The sequence below is a fragment of the Carcharhinus amblyrhynchos genome, chromosome 4 (genome assembly GCF_965287045.1).
Source record: "Carcharhinus amblyrhynchos chromosome 4, sCarAmb.v2.hapA, whole genome shotgun sequence".
Taxonomy (NCBI): domain Eukaryota; kingdom Metazoa; phylum Chordata; class Chondrichthyes; order Carcharhiniformes; family Carcharhinidae; genus Carcharhinus; species Carcharhinus amblyrhynchos.
The window spans coordinates 16,211,527-16,237,805 of record NC_137327.1 but is presented as its reverse complement, the minus strand read 5'-3'; the positions used below and the strand labels follow the sequence as shown (position 1 = coordinate 16,237,805).

At 42.1% G+C, this 26,279-nt stretch overlaps 1 protein-coding gene across 3 annotated transcripts in view; it reads left to right on the top strand.

Annotated features, from left to right (window-relative positions):
* The first annotated feature begins 1,431 nt into the window (after positions 1–1,431).
* LOC145341801 (calcium-transporting ATPase type 2C member 2-like) overlaps positions 1,432–26,279 on the top strand; it is a 67,008-nt gene continuing 42,160 nt past the window's right edge. For 2 of the 3 annotated variants that reach the window (XM_080186745.1, XM_080186743.1), the window contains exons 1-4: positions 1,432–1,572; positions 17,992–18,108; positions 22,561–22,677; positions 26,056–26,145. In XM_080186745.1, the coding sequence (XP_080042871.1) occupies positions 1,483–1,572; positions 17,992–18,108; positions 22,561–22,677; positions 26,056–26,145 (414 nt within the window). In that variant the 5' untranslated portion in view covers positions 1,432–1,482. The remainder of the gene's footprint in view (positions 1,573–17,991; positions 18,109–22,560; positions 22,678–26,055; positions 26,146–26,279) is intronic. The other variant, XM_080186744.1, reaches the window with a different exon arrangement.

Below are 26,279 nucleotides of genomic sequence, written 5' to 3'. Positions count from 1 at the left end.
AAATTGGAGGGGGGAGAAGTGCTGAACAACATTTGAAGGGATTGCAGAACTTTTGGACAGTAAGGCTGGAGGGTGCTGGAACAAGGGTAGCAAATAATGCAAGTGCCTGCTGAACACAAGGATTACACTTCTAAAATTCAGACATTGCTGAACTGGAAGCCAATGTAGGTCAGGGGGTAAATGGGCAGAGAACAAAGGTGATTTGGAAATTAGTATCGCCTGCTCAAGTTCAGTGAATCCCTACACTGCAGAAGGAGGCCTTTTGGTCCATTGACCCCACACCAACTCTCCAAAAGAGCATCTTACCCAAGCCCTGTCCCCGTAACACCCTGTAACATCCCCACTAACCTACACATCTTGAGTGGGACACTAAAAGTGGGATTTTTCTAGCTGCGCTCGCTGTGAAACTGGAAAATTCTACTTGAGGGCAACGAACCTCTCACTACGATTCCCATGGCCGGTGGGATGGCAAAATTCCTACATCAGAGCGGGATTTTCCAGCTGCTCTCGCCCCGCGACTGTAAAATACCGCACGAGGTCAGCGGACCTTTCCATGATCTGCCCCTTCCATAGATTATCGTAGAATCACTACAGTACAGAAGGAGCCATTTGGCCTATCGAGTCTAAACTGACCACAATCCCACCTGGCCCCTAATCCCATAATCCTCATTTACCCTGCTAATTCCCCTGATATTAGGGTCAATTTAGCATGGCTAATCGACCTAACCCGCACCCTCTTGGACTGTAGGAAGAAACTGGAGCACCCGGAGGAAACCCACGCAGTCACAGGGAGAACGTGCAAACTCCACACAGACAGTGACCGGAATTGAACCTGGGTCCCTGGTGCTGTGAGGCAGCAGTGCACCACCATGCCGCCCTTGCCCGCTACGATTCCCCTGGTGGGCGGAACTGGAAAATCCGCACCTGAGGGGGAAATTTGGCACGGCCAATCGACCTAAGCTGCACACCTTTGGGGTTTGGGAGGAGAGCGGTGCCCCGGGAGGGCACCCAGTCTGTGTTTACCAGTCAGTCAGTGGCCCCAGGGGAACCCCAGTGACACTTTGAATAATTATTTTTTTTTCAAAATCTATAACAACAAGCAAGGAAGGAAAGAAAAAGGCGCGGTCAGTTGCTCAACAGAAAGGCAGAGACGTGGCAATGAGCCGAAAGCACAATTGTCACTCTGCCGATTGCAGGATTTGGGCTCCGGTGAGAGGACAGGTGTTTGTGACCTGACTGAGTGGAGTGGAGTGGAGTGGGAAAGGGCGGGGGCAATGCTCACAACAACTCCCCTCGGCGCACTGCCTTCAATTCGACACCTGAGCAGCCCCAGTCTCTGCTTCATTCTGGACTGAGGGACAACACCCCCCACCTCACCTCAAAAATCAAATAAGACCGGGGGCGTGAGGAGGGGGGGGGGTCGTCGTCGCCGCCGTCCGCAAAACAAAAGCGAAAGAGAAGAAAATAAAAGATTTATGAACCATGAGGCAAACGCGAATTCCCAAGCTCTTCCAGAAACTTTTCTCCCGGAAAAAGTACCAACTGGTTCAGGACGGGGACCTGGACGGCAAGGTGGGTGCCTGCTGGTTATGGGATGCTCTCGGATCTGCAGTGTTGACAGATGGTCACTTCTGACAGCTGGCGCTAATGTCTTTCACCAATATCTCTCCTCTGTTTTATATAATGCATCGTTAATGCTGAAAATAACCCTTGTTAGATGTTAATCCTGGGCGGATTTTAAATTTCAATGTCCATACTCTGTTTTTTCTTAATATAAAAACGATGGAGGAAATGTTGAATTTTCTGGTCTGTGGAGGAGGGATGGGGGAACTGATTGGTGGCTCTTTCAGTGAGTGAGCTAGCACCGGCGCCAAGGGCCGAGCGGCCTTCCTCCCTGAGCTTGCTGTGCACACTCCAGTCCAACGCCGGCATCTCCTCACCATAACTTCCCTGAGCTGTCATTCCATGAATAATACCCACCCTGGTCATTTTTTTAAACCAGAATTTTCCTGTTCATGACCTGTGCTTTTGTTTTAATTAATCTGATTTAAGAATAGGGGGTGGGGGGAGTGATTGAAAATTGATTCTAAACCCCCAACCTTTATCAAATAAAAGATAGAGGTTATTGTTTAGATTTTACATCTCTATAGGTCTCAGGCTGTTTCCAAATCACAATAGCTTATTAGTATCATATTCACAATAGCTGACATTATATGCTTATAGCTTATATGTAATGAGTATTGTTAGGTGTGTACGATAAGAAATTGTCAGTTGCATGGTGGCACAGTGATTAGCACTGCTGCCTCACAGAGTCAGGGACCTGAGTTCAATTCCTGGCTTGGGTCATTGTCTGTGTGGAGTCTGCACATTCTCCCCGTGTCTGCATGGCTTTCCTCTGCATGTTCCAGATTCCTCCCACAGTCCGAAAAGACATGCTGGTTAGATGCATTGGCCATGCTAAATTCTCCCTCATTGTACCTGAACAGCTGCCTGAGCATGGTGACTAGGGGTTTTTCACAGTAACTTCATTGCAGTCTGTATAGTGTGCAAGAAACAATACTCTTCACTGTGTGTTAACACATGTGACAATAATAAATTAAGTCAGTGTTCATATAACGCTTCTTGTGACACTAATAAATAAAAACAATCTTTTATCTTGTCAAAATAGTAAAGATAGAGGTTACTGTTTTGACTCTAGATCTTTATTGGTCTCAAACTGTATTTCCAAATCACTGCAGAGTTGCTGATTTATCACTTTCACAATAGTTGACATTATAGACTTATAGGGAGTATTGCAAGGTGTGTACAATTAATCCCTTTGTTCCAATGTTTTCTCATTTTACCTGGTTTTACAATATTGTTAAATATACTGAGGTAAATACATGAAGGACTTATTGAACCTAATAGAGGTATTTAATTTTTGACCCAGTGTGCAGTCAATCACAGGACATTTATATTTGGTTGTGTCTGCAATGTGCAATGACTCAGAGCTGCAGAAAGGGTCAAGTTTAAATATATGTTCCTCTAATGCTTTCCTGTACTCTGTTTTATTTGCACATGCTTGGAGGGCCAAAGGACCTGCTCTCACACTGTGCTTTTCTTTGTTCTTTGTTCTATTTGAAATATTACTCTTTTGCTATGGGCTTTATATCTAATGTTCAAATTAATATGCATGGACCACAGGTAAGGCTGCATTCCATGTTATCAGAAACCTGCAAAACATGCCTAAGGTATAATTTCAGGTATGATCAGTGTTACCTTTTCTTCTTATGAGTATGCTCCATAATTTGTCACCAGGGATGAGGAAGGAGGAGGTGGTAGTGGTAATGTCACTGGGCTAAACCCAGGGGCCCCTACTTCAAATCCCACCATGGTAGCGTGGGAGAATTTTAAATTCAAATAATAAAATCTGGGATTAACAGCTACACTCACTAATGGTCACCATGAAACCAGTGCCAACTGCTGTAAAGAAAACAATCTAGTTTACTAATGACCTTCAGGAAAGGAAATTTGCCCTGCTTACCTCCTTACTCCAGATCCACAGCAATGTCGTTCACACTTAAAAGCCCTCTGAAATGGCTTAGCAAGTCACTTTTCTTGAAAGCACTTGGGGATGAATGACAAATGCTTGCCTTGCCAGTGATGCCAATACCCCATAAAAGAATAAATAAATATCCATGAAACTACCAAAAACCACACTTGAACAGGAGTAACCCATCGAGCCACCATTCAAACAGGTCATGGCTAATTGTCAATCTGCATGCCATTCATTCCCCATATCCCTCAATGTCATTAGCATCCAGAAATCCATCAATTTCTGTCTTGAGCAGGCTCAGTGACTGAGCTTCCACAGCCCTCTAAGATAAAGAATTCTAAAGATTCACAACCCTCTGAGTGAAGAAATTCCTCCTCATCTGAAATGGCCTAGCCCTTATTCTAAGACTGTGTCCCTTGATTCTAGACTCAGCAACCTGAGGAAACATCTGATCCACATTTATTCTGTTGCATCCTGTAAGAATTTATCAAATCTTCATGAGAAACATTCAAAGCTATAGGCTAAGTGCTGGAAAGTGAGATTTAGTGTAGATTTAGTGTAATTTTGTCAATGCAGACTCAATGGGCCAAAGGGCCTCTTCTGTACTGTACAACTCTATGAAACTCTAGTGAATACAGGCCTACTTTCCTCAACCTCTTTTTCATAAGATAATCCTGCCATCTAGGAATTCGTCTGGTGAACTTCCATTGCACTCCCTTTATGGCATGTACACCCTTGGATAAGGAGACCAAAACTGTACACAACACCCCAGATGATTGGTCTTGCAGGATAATCTAAAAAAGTCACTGAGCAATATTAAGAGGCAGAAGTAATGCAAAATGGTTCAATCAGTACAATGTGAATAATTATTGCAAACTTGATTTCTCACCTGTATTTTAAATCCACTTCAAAACATTGATGAAAGTTGCTGCAAAACCCCAAATAGTCTCCATGTAAATTACTTGTGAGTCTGGGTAGCCTCTAGACTGTGTGGGGAGAAGCAAACCGGATTATCTGGCCTGTCAATCTGGTTAAGTGACTCTTGCCTTTTTGAAGTTGAACTAGTATGAAAAGCACATTTCAAACCAAAAGTTATAATTTTACAATTAATCAAGTCATTCAAAAATGTGCTGATAATGCCTCATAGAAAATGGTACCAGGTTATTAATAGCTTAATAACTATGAATTTGTTATCCTGGCCATTAATCCTAGGTTTAGAACTCAAATGCATGAAAAGAAAATGACTTTTCAGGATCAAAATAAAATCACTTATTCTTCAATAAACTACTTTTGTCTTCCAATACAATTTTCTTTACCTCGTAACTCATTTGTTCATGGTCTAGGATCAAGCCGCAGAAAAAACTGTATTTTCAATTTTTTTTAATTTGAGAATTTTTCTGTGACCATTCTTTTCTTTGTCCTTTTGGAGGAGACTAAGTTCACACGCTGCTTGAGTGATTGGAGATTGGTGTACAGTGGCCTACCACAAGGTTCAGTGATGTGATCCTTATTGTTCGTTTTATATATAAATGATATAAGTGATAATGTGAGGGGAATGATAAGCAAGTTTGCATGCGGCACCATGATTGGTAGGTGGTTAGTGATGGAGAAGAAGGTTGGAGGCTACAAGAAGACATAGATGAGTTGCTCAGATGGGCAGAGCAGTGGCAGATGGCATTTAAATCTGGTAAGTGCTTGGTGGTGCATTTTGGAAGAATTAACAAGACAAGAAGACAAGGGACTATTTAATGAGTGGCAGGATATTAGGAAGCTCAGATGGATCTTAGGGTAATTATTCATAGATCCCTGAAGGTGACAGAGGAGGTGAATAGGATTGTTAAAATCAATCATGTTGCAACTGTACAAAACTCTGGTGAGGCCGCACTTGGAGTATTGCGTACAGTTCTGGTCGCCGCATTATAAGAAGGATTTGGAGGCATTGGAAAGGGTGCAGAGGAGGTTTACCAGGATGTTGCCTGGAGTGGTGGGAAGGTCTTACGAGGAAAGACTAAGGGACTTGTGGTTATTTTTGTTAGAAAGAAGAAGGTTAAAAGGTGACCTAATTGAGGCATACAAGATGATTAGAGGGTTAGATAGGGTGGATAGTGAGAACCTTTTTCCTCGGATGGTGATGGCTAACACGAGGGGACATAGCTTTAAATTAAGGGGTGGTAATTATAGGACGGATGTCAGAGGCAGGTTCTTTACTCAGAGGGTAGTAAGGGCATGGAATGCCCTGCCTGCAGCAGTTGTGGACTTGCCAACTTTAAGGGCATTCAAATGGTCAGTGGATAAGCATATGGATAACATTGGAATAGCTTAGGTTAGAGGGTCATTAGATTGGTTCCACTGGTCGGCGCAACATCGAGGGCCAAAGGGCCTGTACTGCGCTGTTATGTTCTATATTCTAAGTGTCCCATATGCCTGTTTATCAGTCGTGGCATTGAGTATAAGAGCAACAGGTAATGTTGGATCTGTACAGAACATTAGTTAAGCCACAGTTGGAGTACTGTGTGCAGTTCTGATCATCTCCCTATAGTTAGGATGTGATTGCAATAGAGGGGATATCAGAGGAAGTCCACCAGGATGTATGGGATGGAGCATTTGAGCTATGAGAAGTGACCACATAGGCTTGAATTGTTTTCTTGAGAGCAGAGATGGCTGAGGGGGAGACATGGTTTGCAGGTGCAGCAGGTAATTAAGAAGGCAAATGGAATTTTGTCCTTCATTGCTAGAGGGATGGAGTTCAAAAACAGCAAGATTATGTTGCAGCTGTATAAGGTTCTGGTGAGGCCACACCTGGAGTACTGTATATAATTTTGGTCTCCTTACTTGAGAAAGGATATACTGACACTGGAGGAGGTGTGGAGGAGATTCACTAGGTTGATTCTGGAGTTGAGAGAGTTGGCTTATGAGGAGAGACTGAATGGACTGGGGCTATACTCATTGGAATTCAGAAGAACAAGGGGAGATCTTATGGAAACATATAAGATTATGAAGGGAAAAGATAGGATAGAAGCAGGGAAGTTGTTTCCACTGGTAGGTGAGACTAGAACTAGGGAACATGGCTTCAAAAGAAGGAAGACCAGATTAAGGACTGAGTTGAGGAAGAACTTCTTCACACGAAAGGTCGTGAATCTATGGAATTCTCTGCCTAGTGAAGTAGTTGAGGCTACCTCATTGAATGTCTTTAAGGCAAGGATAGATACACTTTGGAACTATAAAGGAATTAAGGGCTATGGTGAGCGGGCAGATAAGTGGAGCTGAGTCCATGAAGAAGTCAGCCGTGATCTTATTGAATGGTGGAGCAAGCTCAAAGGGCCAGATGGCCTACTCCTGCTGTTAGTTCTAATGTTCTTATGGTTGAGGTGTATAAGATTATGAGGGGTATGGACAGGGTGAATAGGAAGGAGCTGTTCCCTTTGGTTGAGGGGTCACTCACAAATGGCAGTTTTAGGGTGAGGGGCAAGAGATTCAGAGAGAATTTGAGAAAAAGAAATTTCACTCTGAGGTTGATGGGAATCTGGAATGCATTGCCTGGGAAGATAGTGGAAGCTGAAAAACTTACAACCTTTAAAAAATATTGAAACATCATAACATTGAAGAATATAGGACAAGTGTGAGAAAATGTGATTAGTATGACTTTAGTGGTAATTATTGCTGTTGCAGACTTGATGGGCCAAAGGGCATTTTCTCCTCTGTACGACTCTATAGGTGGGATTTTACAGCCTCATTTGATCATAAAATTCTGCCCTAGGCCAACGGAGATTTCTGTTCTGGAAATCTCGCCCACCCCAATTCCAGGCAGGTGAAATGGTAGAGTTTTAATCTATGACTGTATGGGAGTAATGTATTTACTGTCATCTAGAATTATTCATGATGGCCGAGCGATTGAGTTGCTTGTGAGAACTCCGTATCGCATTAGAAGCATTTGAATGATATGGCTGAAGAAGGAAGTTTGGTGTGCAACTGTCATGGGAATCCAACTATGGGAAAGTATGTGCTCTTGAAATAAGTAACTACTTTATTAATGTATACCCACAATGTCAATCACTAATTTACAGTTTAGCAGGAAGCATTGTGTGGCTAAATTTATGTGCAGAGTTGAACAATATTAAAAGAAATTTGGGAAAGGTGGTAACACACTCTGATCTTCATTTAGAAAGTTATTTGGCAGAAATGCACTTTGTATGTGACTCAAAGGCACTTCCAATAAAAACTATCATCTCCTAGGTTATGAAGAAATATACATTTTAATAAAGCACTATTTTACTCTTTTATGGGATGTGGGTATTACTGGCAAGGCCAGCATTTGATGCTTATCCTGAACTAACCCTGAAGTCAGCAGCTTTCAAAGTCATTCCAGAGGGCAGTTTAGAGTCACCCACATTGCTCTGGGTCTGAAGCCACATGTAGACCAGACAAGATAAGGTTGACAGATTTCCTTCCCTAAAAGACAATAATTAATGATAGTCATCTTGGTCACTATTACTGAGACTAGTTTTACATTCTGGATGTATTAATTGAATTTAAATTCTACCTGCTGCTCTGGTGGAAATTGAAGCCAAGTCCCCAGGCATTAACCTGGGCCTCTGGATTACTAGCCCAGTGACATTACCACTACCCCACCATCACCCCAACATAATATAGGGTGGGATTTTATGGCCTCATTCGAGAGAGAATGGAAAATCCTGCCCAAGGACAATAGACATTTTCATGTCCACCCCTCACCTGCTCCGATTTCCGTGGCTAGCAGGACAGTAGAATTCAGGCGATAAAGTTTTACAACCTCATGACCTCACTAATGCTTTCCAAGCAATGAAGTACTGTTGAAGTGTAGTCAGTTTGAAGTTTTAAAGTTTTTTTTATTGTCACTAGTAGGCTTACTATCACTGTTGTAGTACGGAAAGTTTGAGCGTAACAAACTCCCACCACAACAGCAATGTAGTAATGACCAGATGATCTTGTCTGAGGGGTAACTATTGTTCAGTGCACTGGGAATATCTTGACTGTTGGTTGGAATATTTTCACACTTGGATCTCTCATTTGCCCGAGTGCAGATGGGGCCGTGTCTGATATTTTACTCAATCAAAGGTTGGCACTTTGGACCGCCCTTCAATACTGCACTGGTATTTTAGCCCAGATCATTGTGCCCAAGTGCTGGAGTGGGATTTGAATCCACAAGCCATTTTACTCAAAGGTGACAGTTCTTTAGATAATAATACTGATTTTAGGCAGGAGCATTTATGACATTCAAAGGGATTTACATCAGGAAAGAAAAGAAATCTACACAGTCTCAATGCAAGGAAAGGGAAAGCTAAGCCAAGCAGCTGGGTCGCAGAAATTATTATTTTTTTCTGCAATCTAACTGGGCTTGTTACCAGAATTTGCTGAATGGTGGCTGAATTGTCCCTTGTATCTGATTACATTTCCAATCGGTTTTAAATTTCCCATGCTCGATGAAGCCACCCGAGTGTTTCAGGCCCCAGCACTTGGGGAATTTGAAATTTAAATCTATCCAAGCTGTAGAAGGACAACTCCAACCAGGACAGCTATATTGCATAGAAAACTTCAAGAAAGATGATGTGGTAAGTCAAAAGATTGAAACTGAACGACACATCCTTGTTTGACCACGTTTTTCACTGACTTAGAGCCTGTGGCGGTTCTGTTGCCGAGGATCGCAGCTTGCCTGTCATTGTGAAGTCGGCAAGGATGACAACAAGTTTTTGAGGGCACTTCACAGCCCTCATAGAGTCAAAAACTTCTGTGAGGTTGAAAAAGGCCACAGACAGCTGTTAATGCAGTTTCTTGCATCTGCCACACAGCGGTGATCATATTTGCAGTGTCTCTTGATGGGCAAAAGCTGCAATGTTACAATTCTGTTCGGGACCATTCATATCTAAAAAGTAATGCAAAGATCACACAATTCACTGAAATAATTCCACCACAAGATTTCATTTTTTTAAACACATAAACTTTATTGTCTATAAAAATTAAATAAAGCAAACACTATTAACACGATAGCTTATAGTTGCTTATAGATGAACTTGGTTACACTTTTCATTTACCCACAAGAATCCTTTATACATTACAGGAATGTTAAAGGTTCATTCACTCTTCCCGGCTCCAACCTAAAGGCATGTGACAGCCCTTCAGAATTTGTTAATTCTCCTTGGTATTCTAGCTATCCCTCAAGGTACACATGTCATGGGGACCCTTCCATTGGCTTTTGACTAAGCGATCCTTCAATTTCCGTTAAAGGTGTCATGACTGTGGATTCTTCAGTTTAAGCATGGGTTTCATTACCTTCTTGCTTAGAGATTTGAACATCGCCAGGTTCCTAACGGCCCTATATGCACCTACAGTTACTTGGCACATCATAACATTCAGGGCCATCGACCAAATGCTGGCAGATGAGGTTAGGTGAGAGTTCAAGTGTTTCTAATGTGTCAGTGTGGACTCAATGAGTTCAAGGGCCTCTTCTGCGCTGTATGATTCTGAGTTCCATCACAGATGCTGCTCCCAAAGCTGAATCCTAGCTTCTAATTGATGCTTTCTCCCTGTCTGTTTCAAGCTGACTTACTGCTGGTTTATTTCTACCACAAGGCTCTATGAGGATTTCCTCCACAAGTTGCAGACCAGAATAGCTGCTTTTCCTCTCGTGAAATTGAAACTGAAATAGAGCCCGACCCACCTTCCAAGTGATGAATGATTAAGTGCTATTTTCTCTGGTTGAAGCGCAAGCCTAAATGACAAACATTTACTTCCTTTGGTTCCCTCAATTCTGAGCTGCAGACTACACCTAGCTCAGCATTGTGATTGTCTCTGTATGCTCCCAAACTGAACTTCATGTTGGTCTCAGCAATAGAACCACCACAGATCTACCTCAGTGAAGAATGTGGTCAAACAAGGATGTGTTTATGCAACAATAAGAACATAAGGAATAGGAGCAGGAGTAGGCCATCTAGCCCTTCCAGTCTGTCCCGCCATTCAATAAGATCACGGCTGATCTGAAGTGGCTTAGTTCCACTTTCCCGCTTTCTCCCCATAACCCTTAATTCCCTTGCCTACCAAAAACCTATCTACCCGTGACTTAAATATATTTAGCAAGGTAGCCTCCACCACTTCAACGGGCAGAGAATTCCAGAGATTCACCACCCTTTGAGTGAAGAAGTTCCTCTTCAACTCCGTTCTAAACTGCACCCACCCCCCCCCCCAGCCTTATCTTGAGGCTGTGCCCTCTAGTCCTGTTGTCCTTTCTGAGAGGGAAGAATCTCTCTATCTCTACCCTATCCATCCCCTTCATTATCTTATACGTCTCTATAAGAACCCCCCCTCATCCTTCTAAACTCCAACAAGTACAGACCCAGTCTATTCAGCCTCTCTTCATAGTCCAAACCCCTTATCTCTGGTATCAGCCTAGTGAACCTCCTCTGCACTCCCTCCAAGGCCAAAATATCCTTGCGCAAGTGCGGCGACCAAAACTGCACACAGTACTCCAGCTGCGGCCTCACCAGTACCCTGTACAGTTGCAGCAAGACCTCCCTGCTTTTACATTCTATCCCCCTCGCTATAAAGGCCAGCATCCATTCGTCTTCTTGATCACCTGCTGCACCTGCAGACTGGGTTTTTGCGACTCATGCACAAGGACCCCCAGGTTCCTCTGCACCATAGCATGCTGCAGCTTTTCGCCCTTTAAGTAGCAATCTCTCCTACTATTATTCCTGCCAAAGTGGATAACCTCACACTTGCTAACATTGTACTCCATCTGCCAGGTCCTCGCCCACTCGCTCAGCCTATCTAGATCCCTCTGCAGACTTTCCACACCCTCCGCACAATTTGCTTTTCCACTTATCTTCGTGTCATCAGCAAATTTCGACACCTTACACTCAGCCCCCTCCTCCAGATCATCTATATAAATGGTAAATAGTTGAGGCCTCAGCACTGATCCCTGCGGCACTCCACTAGTCACCAACTGCCAATCAGAATATATATTTTTTAATAAATATATAAAGAGGAGGAGGCTGGCTAGAGTGAATGTTGGACCCTTAGAGGGTGAGAGGGGAGATTTAGTGGTGGGGGATGAGGTAATGGCTGAGACCTTAAATAAGTTTTTTGCCTCGGTCTTCACGGAGGAGGACGCGAATAGTTTGCCGGGTATTAAAGATAGAAGGATGGTAGGAGTTGAGGGCCTGAATGCAATTACTGTCACTAGAGAGGTAGTGCTTGATCAACTAGCGGGACTGATGTTGGACAAGTCCCCAGAACAGGATGGAATGCATCCCAGGGTTCTGAAGGAAATGGCAGAGGTGATAGTCGATGCCTTAGTGATTATTTACCAAACTTCGCTGGATTCCAGGGAAGTGCTGGAAGATTGGAAAACTAATGTTATGCCGCTGTTTAAAAAGGGTAGCTGGCAAAAGGCAGGGAATTATAGGCTGTTAGTTTAACGTCTGTTGTTGGAAAAATGCTTGAATCCATCATCGAAGGAGAAATAGCGAGGCACCTTGAAGAATTGTTTGATAGAGCAGACACAGCACGGATTTGTTAAGGGGAAGTCATGTCTGACAAATTTATTGGAATTCAAATTTATTTGCCATCGTCCTGGCTGCAATGTTGCACCTCACCTCCAGACAATTACAGGCAGCTGTGGAGATAGCTTACAAAATAGAAGAAAAAGTATTAAATTGACACTGTCTTCAGTCCAAAACCAAAATCACACCAACTTCACTCATTGAGTTCCAGTATGGAGATGACACACGTGCACGCTCACTTAAACTGAACGCCAGAGCATTGTTGAATACATCTCCAAAGGCCACACTTGGAATACTATGTACAGTTCTGGTCATTAACATACTATAGAATATTATTAAACTAGAAAGAGTGCAGAAAATATTTACTAAGATGCGATCAGGACTTGATGGTTTGAGTGCTAAGGAGAGGCTGTGTCCTTTTTCTCTGGAGTGTAGGAGGCTTAGAGGTAATCTAATGGAGGTCTGTAAAATAATGAGGGGCATAGATAAGGTAGATAGTCACCATCTTTTCCTAAAGGTGGGGGAGTCTAAAACCACAGGGCATAAGTTTAAGGTGAGAGGGGAAGAGATGCAAAAGGGTCCAGAGGAGCAATTCTTTCATACAGAAGATGGTGAGCGTCTGACATGAGCTGCCAGAGGCAGTAGTAGAGGTGGGTACAATTTTGTTTTTTAAACATAAGTAAAATTGGTATAGAGGAATATGGGCCAAATGCAGGCAATTGGGACTAGCTGAATGGTAAAATCTGGGCGGCATGAGAAAGTTGGCTGAAGGACCTGTTTCCGTACTGTAACCTCTATGACCCTATTGCATACAAGGAAATTTGGCTTTCAGTAAACACCCAGAAACTAAGATCCTTTTTCCAAACAGTTCCCACAGCACAATATCTTTCCCCTAACAATTTAAGATCAATGTGACATCCTGGAAAACGTTGACCATTTTCAATAATATTTCTTTATTCCAGTCAATGCACACACAATACAAATGACTGTGATCACAGGATTTATGACAATTGCAAAATTCAGATACATCAGTACATATGGATTGTTGTTAAATGCTTATGTTCAGGCCATTTACTTGAAGGTTGGTTACCTACAAGGGAGAGGAAGGTAGTCTTGGGGGGCCTCCTGTCAAGAAGGCAGACATAGACAACTGAAATGCATTATCATCTTGAAAGTGCCAGCTGAGCCTTTGGCTGATTGAGGAAAAGAGTATTTGAGGACCAGGATCTCAGACCCAAGACTAAGATTTCGATTTGCAAGTCAACAGGGATCTCCTTACTCCCAAATGTTTTGGAGACTTGATCAACCTACAGCAGGCATCTCAAAACACTGGAGAAGTACCAGAAGCAGTGCTTTCACAAGATCCTCCAAATCCAGTGGTAAGAAAGATGGGTCAAAAGCAGTGTTCTCTCAAAAACCAATGTGCCCACAATCGAGGTGCTAGGCATTCAAAACCAGTCACATGAGGCAGAACATACTGTCTATATACCTAACACTGGACTCTCAAAACAACGGCTCTACCCTAAACTTGGTCACAGCTGGAGACTCAAAACAAGGCAGGAGAAATGTAAAGTGGTGTCCTTTCAAAGCATCTCTAAAGAGGTTAAAATTCTCAGGTGGCTCATGAGGCTTGTGACTAACCAAAGTGAAAAGATTAATTCAGGAAGGCACAGAGTCCAAACAGCTCACCTACTCAATTCTCCACTGACCTGCAGATGGTGCATTGAATCTCAGACTCAACTCCGAGCCATTGAAATGAAGTGAAAGCAATCCCGCACAACTGCCTAAGATGACAGCAGCAACTTAAGTCTCCTTGGACATTATGTTCCAAAGCTGTGATCTTTTACATACCTGGAAGAACCAAGCCAGGAGATGATTGAGAGCACCAGCACCTGCAAGTTCCTCTCCATCCTGACTTGGAACTGTATCAGAGTTCCTTTGCTGTCACTGGGTCAAAATCATGGAACTCCTTAACAGCACTGTGGCTCACATTCCAAGAACAAATTAATAATAAAACGAGAACAAATTAATAATAAACTAAATTCCTTTTAACTTTTCTTGAACATTGATATTACAGCCAATAATTACGCAATATGATCAATGAAGGGAACTCATTTATTTCTCTACCTGCTGGGGACAAGGAAACACTCAGAAGTTTTGGATATCTTGTGTTCCAGAGGAAGACTGATGTGTTAGATAGGAATCCCAGATTTGAAGGGTTGAGGAGAGATTTGTGCACCAAGACTTTTGTCAAAGAGGGGGACATTTTTCAAATCCTTTTAAAATGCTGAAAGACATGCTAGAGGTAAGCAAAGTTTAGCTTAGATTTGGGGATTAGATCTAAAAAGGACTGCTACAATAATGAGGTTTATAAGTTTATTATGTTTTGTGATTGTAGCTCCAAATGTAGATAGTTGAAGGGACCATGTGACCTGTTCCGTACTCTGCCTGACAATAAGCCTGGATGGTTTGATTGTTGGAGATCAAAGGAAGACTTAGGTTGTTTTACTGAAAGGACAACGCAAAGTATTTACGCTCTGGAGCTAATGGCAGCAGTCTCTGAGTGAGTAGACTGTGAGCCTCCCAAAGTGACAAAAAGGTGTTGTAGGTATCGGACTTTAAACTCTTTGACAACAGCCTTGGTGCACAAATCTCTCCTCAACCCTTCAAGTCTGGGATTCTATCTATCACATCAGTCCTCTGGAATACAAGATATCCAAAACTTAATTTTCCTTGCCCACAGCAGGTAGAGAAATAAATGAGTTCCCCTCATTGATCATATTGTGTAATTATTGGCTGTAATATCAATGTTCAAAAAAAGTTAAAAGGAATTTGGTTTGTCATTAATTTGTTCTTGTTTTATTATTAATTTGTTCTTGAGATGTGAGCCACAATGCTGTTAAGGAGTTCCACGATTTTGACCCAGTGACAGCAAAGGAACTCTAATTTAGTTCCAAGTCAGGATGGTGTGTGACTTGGAGAGGAACTTGCAGGAACGTGATGTCCATTTACTCCTAGACAAAAGCAGGTTGGGTCCCAAGATGCTTAATTAGCATTTCTAACTGAAAGCAAGGTTAATGTTATGAGGAAGAGAATCTACACCCTGTTATGATCCACATAACCTTTTTAAAATTACATTTGAATTAATGAGCTGAAAGTTGAAAAGAATGACATGTTAAGATTTCACGTAACAAATGAACATATTTTCTTCTTGTGGACAATTTGTATTTTGAAGTACAGAGAGGGACGTTCCCTCTTATACTTCTAACACAACGCACTTCCAGAGGAAGTCATCTTTGAGCTCCAGTCACAGACTTCCCGACAAATAAATAACTATCTCAGGCAGGCAGCTGTTCTGTATGGTTAACAGAAAGAAAAGGCTGCTTGGTTTTGTGAGCTAAAAGGGCCGGATGTGATGTGAGGGAGGCAATCTCTAATTGAAGAGACACATTCTGCGGCTTTTCAAAGATTCCAGGAATTTTATCCTGGCATAGCCAAGGGAAAGAAGAATCATCAGAACAGCCTTTAGTGCTTCTGGTGGATTTAAGAAACTCACTGAAAACTGAGCAAAATGCCTAAAGATGGGCACTTGGCAACATGGCGATATAGGGGCATTGTGTTTGAAGTATAATAGCGAATATCCTTCTCTTCTTTAAAGTACAAATTGTCCACGAGAAGAAAATATGTTCATTTGTTACATTAAAATCTTGACATGTCATGCTTTCAGCTTGTAATTTATAGTTCCTCTTCCCACTCACTTCATTCCTGAACGCATCTGACCATACTCATGTAATTTTAAAAGGTTATCAGTCTCTATGTGGATCATAACAGGGCACAGATATAGGGGCCCAGTGGAAGCTGGGAGCAAGTATGGAGTGTTTGCTATAAGGACTATCCTGGGGAGTGTGATGTATGTTAAGTATAAAAGGAGAATGTTCCACCCTATAGTTTAAAGTACAAATTGCCAACAAAACAAAAATGGTGTTTGGCTAATAGTGCTTTTAATATTTGTTACAGTAAAAGTTTTAAAATGTGAAATCCTGCTGCAAAATTCTTTCAACATTAACTGGAAGTTCTAATTTTTTTTACGTTTATTGGTCTCAATGGGGATTGTAACAGGACACAAAATTAACATTTGCTTTTTCAGCATATGTGGTTAGCACTGAGGCAGCAATGCTAAACACTGTGCCACCATGCCACTCCACAGTGACACACAACCTCACAGCACCATGGATCTGGGTTTGATTCCCAACTTGGGTGACTGTCTGCGTGGCATCTGCATATTCTCCCCGTGTCAGCGTAGGTTTTCTCTGGGTGCTCTGGTTTCCTCCCATGGTCCAAAAGACGTATTTGTTAGATAACATAAGGACATAAGAAATAGGAGCAGGAGTAGGCCATCTAGCCCTTCGAGCCTGCCCCGCCATTCAATAAGATCATGGCTGATCTGTTGTGGCTCAGTTCCACTTTCCCGCCCTCTCCCCATAACCCTTAATCCCCTCTCTTATCAAGAACCCATCAACCCGCTTCTTAAAAATATTTAGCAAGGCAGCCTCCACCACTTCAACGGGCAGAGAATTCCAGAGATTCACCACCCTTTGAGTGAAGAAGTTCCTCCTCAACTCCGTTCTAAACCGCCTCCCCTTTATCTTGAGGCTGTGCCCCCTAGTCCTACTGTCTTTTTTGAGCTGCATTGGTTGTGGTAAATTCTCCTTCAGTGTACTTGAACAGGTGCCAGAGTGTGGTGACTAGGGGATTGTCACAGTAACATTATTGCAGTTTTAATGTAAGCCTACGTGTGACACCAATAAATAAATTAAGGCGGTTCCACATTGAAGTTCTGTGGTACAGATTCCCAGTTTGTTTTCCTTATGCTATATAACTGCATAAATATAACTTCAGTATTATCTCCAGGGATTTAAAATTGTAATTGAAAATCCAGGCCTACACCTTCAATCAGGAATACTCAGGAGCAGTTTTAAAAATGATGGGCAGATCCCAATTCCAGGATTCCTGACCCCATTCCTGTGCAGACTGCATAGTTTTCAATGACAATTTCTATAAATCAGGGGCATTCATGCTTCAGAAGGAATTAAATAAGATCTGGTTGGAATTAGGATGACAAGGGTAGATGCAGACTAAGATGAGGAAGTACACAGAACAAGTAAGATGCGCTATTACAGCTAAAGGAGACTAATTTGATTGTTTACAATTTGTTTTGAGCAAGGGTTACTTGGTCACAATTGCATTTATTCCTAAAGTTAACTTGCTTCAAAATAATGTAACTTACCAAAGTACAAAAGGAAACAACTTAAAACAGTGCAAAGTACAATATAAAATGGTTATACATGACAAAATCCATGATACCCTTTTGTGTTCTGTGAATGTAAGATTGTGACAACCGAACGAAGAAGCCTATAGGCACAAGTGTGATCTTATTTGAAATTGGAAATGGAATGGTGCATAATGCAGAATGAAGCGTGATGTCAAGCAGAGCAGAAGACCATTTGGCTCTACATGGTGTCAATGTCTTGAGTGTGTTGTCCTTTTCATTCATGCGATACAGCAATATTGTGCATTTCTGTTTGCACAGGTTGAGTGAACAAGGAAAAAGGCACAATTTAAATCAGTGCAGATGGTTGAATGTGTAGTCATTACATTTTTGTGCAACGTGTGTTATGAGTAGAAGTAAAATATGAGCCAGAAAGACAATCCAGTTTAGTTGCATAGTTGGACAAATATCAAATGCAGAGCAAATTTATCCCTATTTTGTCTGTCTATAGTGTACCTTTAATGATTAATAAATTAATTTCTATAAATCAGTGTAAAATGTGTGGAGTAAGCAAAGGATTATAAATTATAGCTTCAACTATATGATAACTTATGCATTCACAATAATTGAAGAAACATTTTTCTCTCTGTCAGCAGGAGAATGAAGAACTCCAGGAACTAAAAGTTAGTAGCAAAACCCCACCAATTGTACCTGTGTCTTCAAAAGAAGCCAGCACTCGGTACTTGGATGAGCTAGTAAATGATCTACAGGTGAGAAAATATTTTGACGAAAAGAAGAATTCACCATATTTTCCTGTTGGAATAGTATTTGTTGACTAGTTCGCATGGCATGTGAAAAATTTGCTGAAGGCACTTTCATTATGTAAACTTAGTACTTGTGTTTTCATATTCCTTAAACTGGACCAGTTAGTTGAGTGGGCTATAGACAGCTAGTCTATGGATCAAATTAACACCAACAGCACAGAGTTCAATCCCCACTTCAAATCAGGTAGGTTCAGATCCTGCCTCCTCAGCTTACCCATAGCTAAGTATCACAGTACTATGGCTCAACAACAGATAAAGCCAAAGGCATGCATTTGGGCAGAGAGCCAAAATCTCCAGTTGTAAACTGGTTGAGAAGGTGTTTGAAAATTGGCATTTTTTTTTTTTTATTTGATTTATTACTATCACATGTATTTGTATACAATGAAAAGTATTGTTCTAGCATGCCATACAAACAAAGCATGCCATTCATAGAGAAGGGAAGAAGAAGGCAGAATGTTATGTTACAGTCATAGCTAGGATGTAGAGAAAGATCAACTGAATGGAAGGTATGTCTCCTCAAAAGCCTGGTGACAGGAAAAAAGCTATTCTTGAGTCGGTTGGGATGTACCTTCAGACTTTTGGATCTTTTTCCCGACAGAAGAATGTGGAAGAGTGTATATCCGGGATGTGTGGGGTCTTTGATTATGATGGCTGCTTTTTCGAAACGGGAAGTGTAGACTAAATCAATGGATGGGAGGCTGGTTTGCATAATGAAGTGGGCTTCATTCACAACCTTTGTAGCTTCTTGCTGACTTGGTCACAGCAGGAACCATACCAAGCTTGGAAAATCTATTTTTAGTGCAGGTGGTGTTAGCAGATTTTCCCACCAGATATTGCAATGATTATGTGGAAGTCTACATTCCATAGATTAAAATAGTCCTCAACAATCATTGAATCATACAGTGCAGCAGGAGGCCACTCAGCCCATCAAGTCTACACTGACTAATCTTACCCAGGCCCTATCCCCATATAGTTAGCTCGCTAATCACCCCCCCCCCCCACACACACTAATGGGCAAATTAGTATGGCCAATCCATCTAACCTGCATACCTTTGGACTGTGGATGGAAACCGGAGCACCTGCAGGAAACCCTTTCAGACATGGGGAGCATGTGGGTCACTACACAGATGGTGGGTCACCACACAGATGGTGACCCAAGGCTGGAATTGAACCCGGATCCCTGGGGCTGTGAGGCAGCAGTCCTAACCGCTGCACCACCATGCTGGCAGTGCCTGCCACTCCTCCATAGACAGCTTGTTAGTTGTGTAAATCTGAAAATCAGACCACATGTCTCGGGTGGGAGGAGATGCAGGTGTTGCTGCACACGTTTTATCTAGCCAGTGGAGCACACCCACTCCTGCCTGCTCAGGGAACTACTTTTCCTTAATTTTGTTTTTAATAGTCTAAATGTTGATGACAGCTACTGCTTGTATTGTAGAAACTGCTGAAGAATATTGAGAAAAGCACCTTTCTTACTTAATCCAGAACCATTTCTGCATAGAGGCCCAAAACAGGAGATAGGATCCTTATCTATCACGTATAAATAGTTTTGCATCTTTTTTGGGCAGCTACCAAGGGGATCTACCAGGTAATTTTCACCATTGTGGCCTCCATAACTGCAGATTCAGATCTTGTGCCCTGAAATAGTCTTTGTTGTCTTTCCCTTTTTCCAAGCAGAAAATGGTGCGAGAACCAATTTCTATTTTGGTCTATCTTTCATCCCTAAGTAATGAATGGAACTGGTACTTTTCTCAAATGTTAAATCAACAGTAATATAGGCAAAAATTTAGAATTCAGATATGTACTAATCAGTTTTATACAGCTAATTTTTTGACCACATAAAATGTATGCTATTAGTGATTTTCCTATTTCTGTTGTGAATGCTCTTTTGATGCCTCTTTAGAGATTAATATTAATTCTGTAATTGGTTGCTTTCAGCGTCCACTGCATCCTGTAATAAGTTGTGTTTTCCTAATGCAGCACACTAATGGCTTTGGTCATACAAGACCAATTTCCCCACAATTGGGTTCTGTTACAGTGATACTTTTATTCATTCAAAAGTGTTTCTGGCATGGCCAGCATAACTGCATTGGTTCCCTGAATCACTGACAGCATGGACTTTCAGCAAAAAGTAGTTTATCCAAAAGCTTAGCAGCTACTTCAACACTTGTGCTCTGCCTGTGCTGCCAGAGATAACATACACGCTCCTGCCACGTGACCTCTTTTGTAGCCATGTCACCATGTTCTCACAAGATCACTCTGTTTACATTTAGGTGGAGCAGCTACTGGCATGACATGTAACGGTGCGCAAAAATAGGAAACTGTATAGACCATTATGTAACATACAAGTTAAACAAGCTAACAATTCATAACTATTTACATATCTATAGAGGCATGGATTAAGCTGTTATAGTTCGTTATGTTCTTCTCCTCACCCCTTTTTTCTGTTGTAGAAAGCCGAATTCAAAAGCCAGTACTAGGCTAAGTAGTACTTATGTCCAGGAACTTCATGTCTAGTTTGCTCAAATACCTTGAGCATGTGATTATGCTGCTTGGTGGTAATGCAGTCTTTCTTTGGCTGATCTGGGTGACCCAGAATGTTCTGTCAGTGTGTTCTGTGGATGCAGGGCTCCTGTGTTGGCCTCCAGAGTAGTCTGCATATCCACTGGTGTTGGGAACTTGTGCCATGTGCCCAATGACTAAAGTGCTATGCCATCTGTTGGTGCTGCTTCTGATAGCTATAGAAGATGCCAGCAGTTGTATACATAGCAGCATCAGATGGTGCACACCACGTAACTGTTCAGTTGCAGGACATGGCTATGTATTACTGCCAGCTAGTCATGGCCATGTGTGGTCTGGATCCTGACTGTTGGATCTGGTGTTACAGGGCATCTCAATCATGGTTCCCTGTGTGTTCACAGTCTGCATTGCATGAGGTTAGCATTCACATTGAGTTCAAGTTTGGGCTGCAGCAGAGCCTCGGCATTAGGGATTATGGTCTTGGTGCACCTAGAAAAGAGTCATTGTGCTGATGAAAGCAGGCCCTGTTGTGGTAGATTTCACTGGTTGAGGAGTGCCGCATAATAATTTGTGCGATCCTGGGCACATTTCTCTGAACAGTGCTTAGCTGAGCGTATTGCCTGTTCCACCAGGCTGTTTGATTATGGATATGGGGGGGACTGCTTATGATATGCTCAGGTCTCCCTTTCTTTTGCAAAGTTCTGAAATTCCAGGGAGATGAATTGGCGCGCGTTGTCTGCCATGAGTCGCTGAGGGATACCATTTGTGGCAAAGTGTCTCTTGAGCTTGATGACAACTGTGGCATGCGTCATGTTTGGCAGCTAGTCGAGTTCAAACCACCTGGAATACGAACCAACCAAGACTAAATGTTGCTTACAATGCCGCTCAAAGATGTGGTTAGCACTGCTGCCTCACAGCCCCAGGGACACAGGTTTGATTCCTGGCTTGGGTAACTGTTTGCACATTCTTCCCACATCTGCATGGGTTTCCTCCGGGTGCTCCAGTTTCCTCCCACAGTCCAAAGATGTGCAGGTTAGGTGGATTGGCCATGCTAAATTACCCCTTAGTGTTAGGAGAACTAGCTAGAGTAAATGTATGGGGTTTTGGGGTAAGGCCCAGGTGGGATTGTGATTGGTACAGGCTCGATGGGCCGAATAGCTTCCTTCTGCACTGTAGGGATTCTATGATTTCTGTCAGCTGCTGTGACCTGCTATTGTAGCCACATTTGTGTACTTGTTCAGTTAATTTTCTTGTCAGTGGTGACATTGAAGGTGTTGTTGATTGGTGATTCAACATGGTAATACCGTTGAATGTCAAGGAAAGGTGGTTGGGACTTCTTTGTTGGAATGGCCACTACCTGGCACTCTGTAATACAAATGTTACTTGCTACTTATTAGCTGAAGCCTGAATGTTGCTATGTACTGGCAGGGTCGGTTTCATTATCTGAGGATTTGTGAATGGTACTGAACACTGATGATTGCAATATGAATGATCCCATGTCCCCATTTCTGGCTTTATGCATGGAAGAATGAAGCAGCTGAAGATGATTGCACCTGGGACACTACACTGAAGAGATCCTGCAGCAATATCCTTAGGCTCAGCAACCTCAACCATCTTCCTCTGTGTTAGGATGAGCCCAGCCAGTGGGAAGATTTTCCTCTGATTCCCATTTGCTTCAATTTTACCAGGATTCCTTATTGCTGCGCTCAAGTAATCAAATGTTGGATGTGACCTTATTAAAAAGTGGATAGAAAACACGTAAAATTGCCAAAAGGAAGTTTTATTTTGAACATATGAATTTGGAAAGATGTATTGAGTGCTACTTTAAACTACTTTCTAACAGCGATTTTTGAAATGTACCTTTGCGTTTAATCCCAGGCTGACTTGCAGAATGGTCTCAAAGAGGTTCATGTGCTCGAACGTCGACAGCTATATGGATGGAATGATTTTGAAGTGTCTAAACATGAACCAATTTGGAAGAAATACCTTGGACAGGTAATGCTTAGCATGTGTGCATCCGAATGTGTAGGATATAACCTTGGGTTATATTTGAATATAACCTTGACCTTGTGTTAATTGTGGGGTTGTCTTTCAAAGTTACACGTGACAAGAGGCAATTTGGCCTTTTGCAGACGCAGGGTACAGTATTTTAACTACCAACAGAGGTTAGGTGCGAGTATGGGTGGGATCATAGAATCCTGACAGTGCAGAAGGAGGCCATTCGGCCCATCGAGCCTGCACCAACTGCAACCGCCCCACTCCCCAGGCCCTATCCCCTTAATCCCTACTTACCCTTGTGAGTCCCCCTGACACTAAGGGGCGACTTAGCATGGCCAATCCAGTTAACCTGCACATCATTGAAGTGTGGGAGGAAGCCTGAGCACCTGGAGGCAATCCATGCGGACACTGGGAGAACGTGCAAACTCCACACAGGTAGTCATCTAAGGCCAGAATTGAACCCAGGTCCCTGACGCTGTGAGGCAGCAATGCTAACCACATTTTAAATCTGCCCCGATTTTAAATCTTAAAGTATCAGTGGGTCAGGAATCCAACATGATCCTTCCTGTTCTAGGGGGTTTGACCGGGGAGTGTGTGGAGGCAAGTACGAACATCCAACGGAGCTGTTGGGAGTAAGTACTTTAAATATTTAAATAGTCAGTTAATTTTGGATTTAAGTCAGCATTCTGGCTTTAACTGTCAGCACATGGTTTCCAAACTATGTGGAACTTGCCAGGGTCAACAAGGTGAGAATAAAACAGGAAACTGTTACTCAACAAAACAGAAAGGCCAAAAGCCTTTAAATAGTAAAATTACACGGCTGCTGGCTACCCTGCATGAAAGGCTTATTCTCATGGCTCTTGTTTCGAGATCCTGCTTTCCCTGCTCTCGAGTAATTTCTTCACGTTTTTTGGACCTTATTAACCTTGATCTGAATTTCCCTGCTGTCAGCCCTCACTGCAGCATGGGCGCAACTTAAATAGCTATAGCATGGATCCTTTATTGGGGAACAATAGAAGCAGCAAACAACATCAACAGAAATTGCCTCTTCCATTGTCATGTGCCACTCCATAGAAGTGTTGGACATGGAGCTCCAGCCCAAATAAAGTAATAGATCCAACATAGGGAGTACACACATACAGGATCATTTTCCTCACCCTGACTGAATAACAGTGTCTCAGGAATCTTAGGCATTCACGGCAGATCACTGCTGGCATTGGCAGCCTCCAACGTAAACAAAAGCACAGCCGATCAGGTAGATTTTAAGGAAATCTCAAAGGAAGTAAAGAGGCAGGAGTGTTTTGGAAGAGAATTCAAGGGCATGGTGCCTGAAGGTGGCTGCCTATGTGAATAAACTCAAAGTGGAGTTCAGGGAGGTTTATTGTAAGGCCGGAGAAGGGTACAAATAAAAGAGAAAGATGAGACCTTTGGAAGACTTGTATGGGAGCCTATCCAGGGGAGCATTGAAATAGTCAAGTGTACAGAAAACTAAATTATGGATCACAGTTTTAGCAACTGGTAGATTAAGGCGAGGCAGAAGCAAAAGATGTTGCAAAGGTGGAACTTAGTGGTTTTTGTCACTGGGGAAATATAGAGTCAGCCACACAACCCAGGGCAAAATTGGACACAATAGTTGAAACAGTCCGGTTCAACTAGAGATAGTACCAGGAAAGGGGACAGAATTAGTGATGAGTATGGACTTGTGACAGCCAAAGACAATGGCTTTTGTTTCCCACTGTCTAACTGGAGGAAATTGCAGTTCATTCTGGATGTTGGGCAAGACGTCTGGCAAAACTTGTAACCATTGGAGATGTCAACAGATGTGGTGAGGGACATTTGGACACAGCCAGAAAACACATGGAAGCCAAATTCAGAGACAAGATGTTGGGTTTTAATTCAGGATTCCAATGTTGGGGCCAAATGGGGTCACAACCCTGCCCTGAGTGGGCAACATTTCCCAAATAGCCAATTAGTGACCTAAGTGTGAAGCTGGAGATCCAGTAGAAGGCCCTTCAGCTTAGAAGGAACAGCAGCCTGCAGTTCAGGACTCGGAAGCTGGGTTGCCATTATGGAGGTGGAATCTCTCTACAGGATATCTTCCCATAGCAGCTATAGTTGGAGATGCAGGGAAGCTATTAATGCCTACTGAGATCCCTGCTCATTCCTCCTTCTCCTTCATCCCTCAACAGTTCCCAAAGATTTGCCACCAGGACACTGCCTCTGGACAGCTGGCAAAGCCACAGTGAGTGTTTATAAGCCTTATACACTTGCATGCAATAGCCCTTCTGTCCTGCATCCCAATTCCAGGAAAATGGCCCAGGCCAAGAAGGTGCCAGCATCAGTTTTTGCTGAATTTTCATGTCCGCTCACCTTTGCACTCACCCCTTTGTGAGGGTGAAAATCTGACCTAATGTCCTTGGATGCAATGACTAAGGGATAGCATGTGGATGAGGGAGAAGAAGAGACTAGGGAGAGATCTTTGGAAAACTGCAAAGCAGGACAAGGAATGACTTCTGAAGTAGCAATGGCTGTAATCCAAGTGGAACCAAATAAGAATATGATTGGGACTGGAAAAAGTGTGGCGATATTAACTCACTGCAATTGTGTTAGGAGGGAACATTGGTGAGAGGAAGGAGTTGGGATTAGTTGTCTTTGTTGCTCATAAGCAGGTTTTTAATTTCTTTAAAAGGTAAACAAATTTTGCTTATGGAAATTTTATGTTTTTATACAAATGATGTATTGCTATCGTTAATCAGTGACACTGGTTTAAAATATTTGTATTTCCATCTGAAATTATGGCCTTCATGGGTAAATCATAACATTAGTGTTGTGTACATTTATTTCTACAAAACGTTGGAAGAGGTTTTATGTTGAGATTTTTAAAAATGATTAACTTGAAGTACTTGTGAGTTAAAATAACCTGTCAACTGATGGGTTTACGTACTTGGGTATGCACAGTTATAAATATATTGGAAAATATCAGTTAATTCATGCTTATTCCTCTTTGAACTGTTAACATTTGACTGTTTGACTAAGATTCAATCTGTTTTTATATGACCTTGACTCTATTGAGTCAACATTACACCACACACTTCCTCTCTTAAGTCACTACGTTTTGTTTATTTAGCACGATTGAGGATGCATTGTTCATTATGTATGTGTCAGAAGACAACGTGAAAGCTTAATTTAAAGAAAAAGACAAATTTGTCTCAGCTTTTACAATCACACTAATTTCATCCAGACACAAATGAATTATTTTACAAGAACCCCAGATACTTACAAAAACATGACAGGTATATTAGAACCAGAGATTAGTATTTTGATATGTAATTAGTGTTATTTTGCGCAGTGATTAATTTTTGGTTTCAATCCTAGTTCAAGAATCCTCTTATTCTGTTGCTTCTGGCCTCAGCTGTTATTAGTATCATCACTAAAGAGATTGAAGATGCAGTGAGTATAACAGTGGTATGTATAAATATTCACCTAATCAGCTCTGTCAGTGAATGCAATTTGGCATCTTACTTTGATCTATTTTGTTTTTGGTGAGGGAGAGATGGGAGAATGGGGGAACCAACTTTTCACAGTAAAAAAAATCAAAT